This window comes from Atta colombica, unplaced genomic scaffold, assembly GCF_001594045.1.
Source record: "Atta colombica isolate Treedump-2 unplaced genomic scaffold, Acol1.0 scaffold100, whole genome shotgun sequence".
NCBI classification, from domain to species: domain Eukaryota; kingdom Metazoa; phylum Arthropoda; class Insecta; order Hymenoptera; family Formicidae; genus Atta; species Atta colombica.
In genome coordinates, this window is record NW_017259185.1 from 1,915,603 (window position 1) to 1,917,434 (window position 1,832).

The following is a 1,832-nucleotide window of genomic DNA, read 5'->3' on the forward strand; positions in this document are numbered from 1 at the left end:
ATAATTTCAACTGTATGTTATATTAGAGAATAGAATTTCTGTTATAATTGCAGAGGTGTGTATAAAAAATTTTAACTAAAGAGTTATATTAACTTTAGATTTGTATAAATGTATGAAAAACCAAAAACTTACCTATAAGCTTCTTCAAAACGTGACTGCCCGGTTGCGATTCAAGTCCTTGAAAGTCAAAGCCATTAAATTCTTCAGAGTCTTCGGAGCTGACGGTTTCAAGATCCGCGAGTTTGCGTTTGCGTCCTCTCGTTCCAGGCGTTTTCGCCGCATTGCTCTCCATAGTATCCGTAGAGTCGGCCTTGGATCTTTTCATCCTCTTACGGGGCAGCAACATGCTACGTTTTTTGAGCGAGCCAACTTCGCCGTTGAGTTCCTGTGCGTCTCCGTTACCACCAGCTGTCGATTGTGTTTTGTCGCTGGAATCCAGTCGATCTGGCGTCTCCGTCGCACTATCAACACCAGCACTACCGTCGCCATCACCAGCGAGGTTAGGATCCTCGCGCGGTACTTCGGCGTTCCCGCCATTCACGTTTGCGCCGTCCATCGCGGAGCCAAACGATCACGTCTCGTCAATTACTGTTTTGTATGTTATCAATAATAATCGATAATCAATGTTCGCTTCGTACCTTCACTCCGATATCGTCAAATAAATCAGCGATTACAACTAACACCACAACTACTCGGACTAAACCCGTTTCACTCTCCTTCTGCGTCTATCGCATCTCCCTCTCCCTCTCTGTTCGTATACTCGTATATATTATGCACAGAAAGTAGTCCCTCGCGACCTCTGGTTGAGAAAACAATAAGGCTGGAGTCCCATGAGGTATATTTGCCGCGTATCACGTAAAGCCAATGACACATACAGAAACGTAATGGCTCCTGCACACTGGACACGGAAGCGCTTGTCGCGCGGCAAAATGAGACATGGTAACCAATGAACATATTAGGAGCTGTAAGCTTATTGGCTACCGCATCACATTTTCCGCATCCAGTGTGCAGAACCTATAAAGCCGTAAGACGTAATCAGTAAACGAATTGCTTAATCACGGTAGAGACCGTGATTAAGCAATTCGTTTACTGATCTTACGATTTCCTTAAGCCCATGGTACATACAAAAACATAAGATCGTAATATGTAAGCAGTAAGGAAATCGTAAGATTGGATTCGCTACTGGCCTTACGATTTCTATCGTGATTAACCAATTCGCTTACTGATTACGTCTTACCGTCTTACGTTTTTGTATGTGCCCATGATGGAAATATATAAGATGAATCATTCTGGTGGATGCGCAATCGTTCTAAAGTAGTGGAAAGCAATGAACCAATCAGCTTTTATCCAAGATACAAAAAATTCAATATGGCCGACATTGAGTGTTGCCATCATACGTATCGTATTATCATATCTTAGAAGTGTCAATAAAGTGTCAATATCTCAAATTGTTTTGTAAAAAATTGTAAAAGTCACACAAATTATTTAATAAAAATGTGAAATACTTCTCATTTCCCTAAAGATCAAGAGTTCCGATTGAAATGGAGGCTTGTCGCAAAAATCTTAAAAAACAATTTTAAGATTACGCACGATAATAACTACTTTCCAAAATTACATCGAAATTAAATTATTTCTAACGTAAAAAATAAAATCATAAGCATTTTCGCTTGGGTAACAACTGATTGATTGAAACGTAAGAATTAGCGGATCGCGTACCTAAGGTTGGAATCAGACTATGCATTGAAGATTGAGATTAAAGATTAAAAATTGAAATTTTATCAATGAGAACAAAGAAATTTTGGCTGCTTTTATTCTGATTGGTTAAATCGCTT

At 39.6% G+C, this 1,832-nt stretch overlaps 1 protein-coding gene across 1 annotated transcript in view; it reads right to left on the reverse strand.

Annotated features, from left to right (window-relative positions):
* Positions 1-732, reverse strand: part of LOC108686851 — an 18,845-nt gene extending 18,113 nt beyond the window's left edge. The window contains exon 1 of the mRNA XM_018192350.1: positions 133-732. Coding sequence (XP_018047839.1) covers positions 133-556 — 424 coding nt within the window. The 5' untranslated portion in view covers positions 557-732. The remainder of the gene's footprint in view (positions 1-132) is intronic.
* Positions 733-1,832: the final 1,100 nt, after the last annotated feature.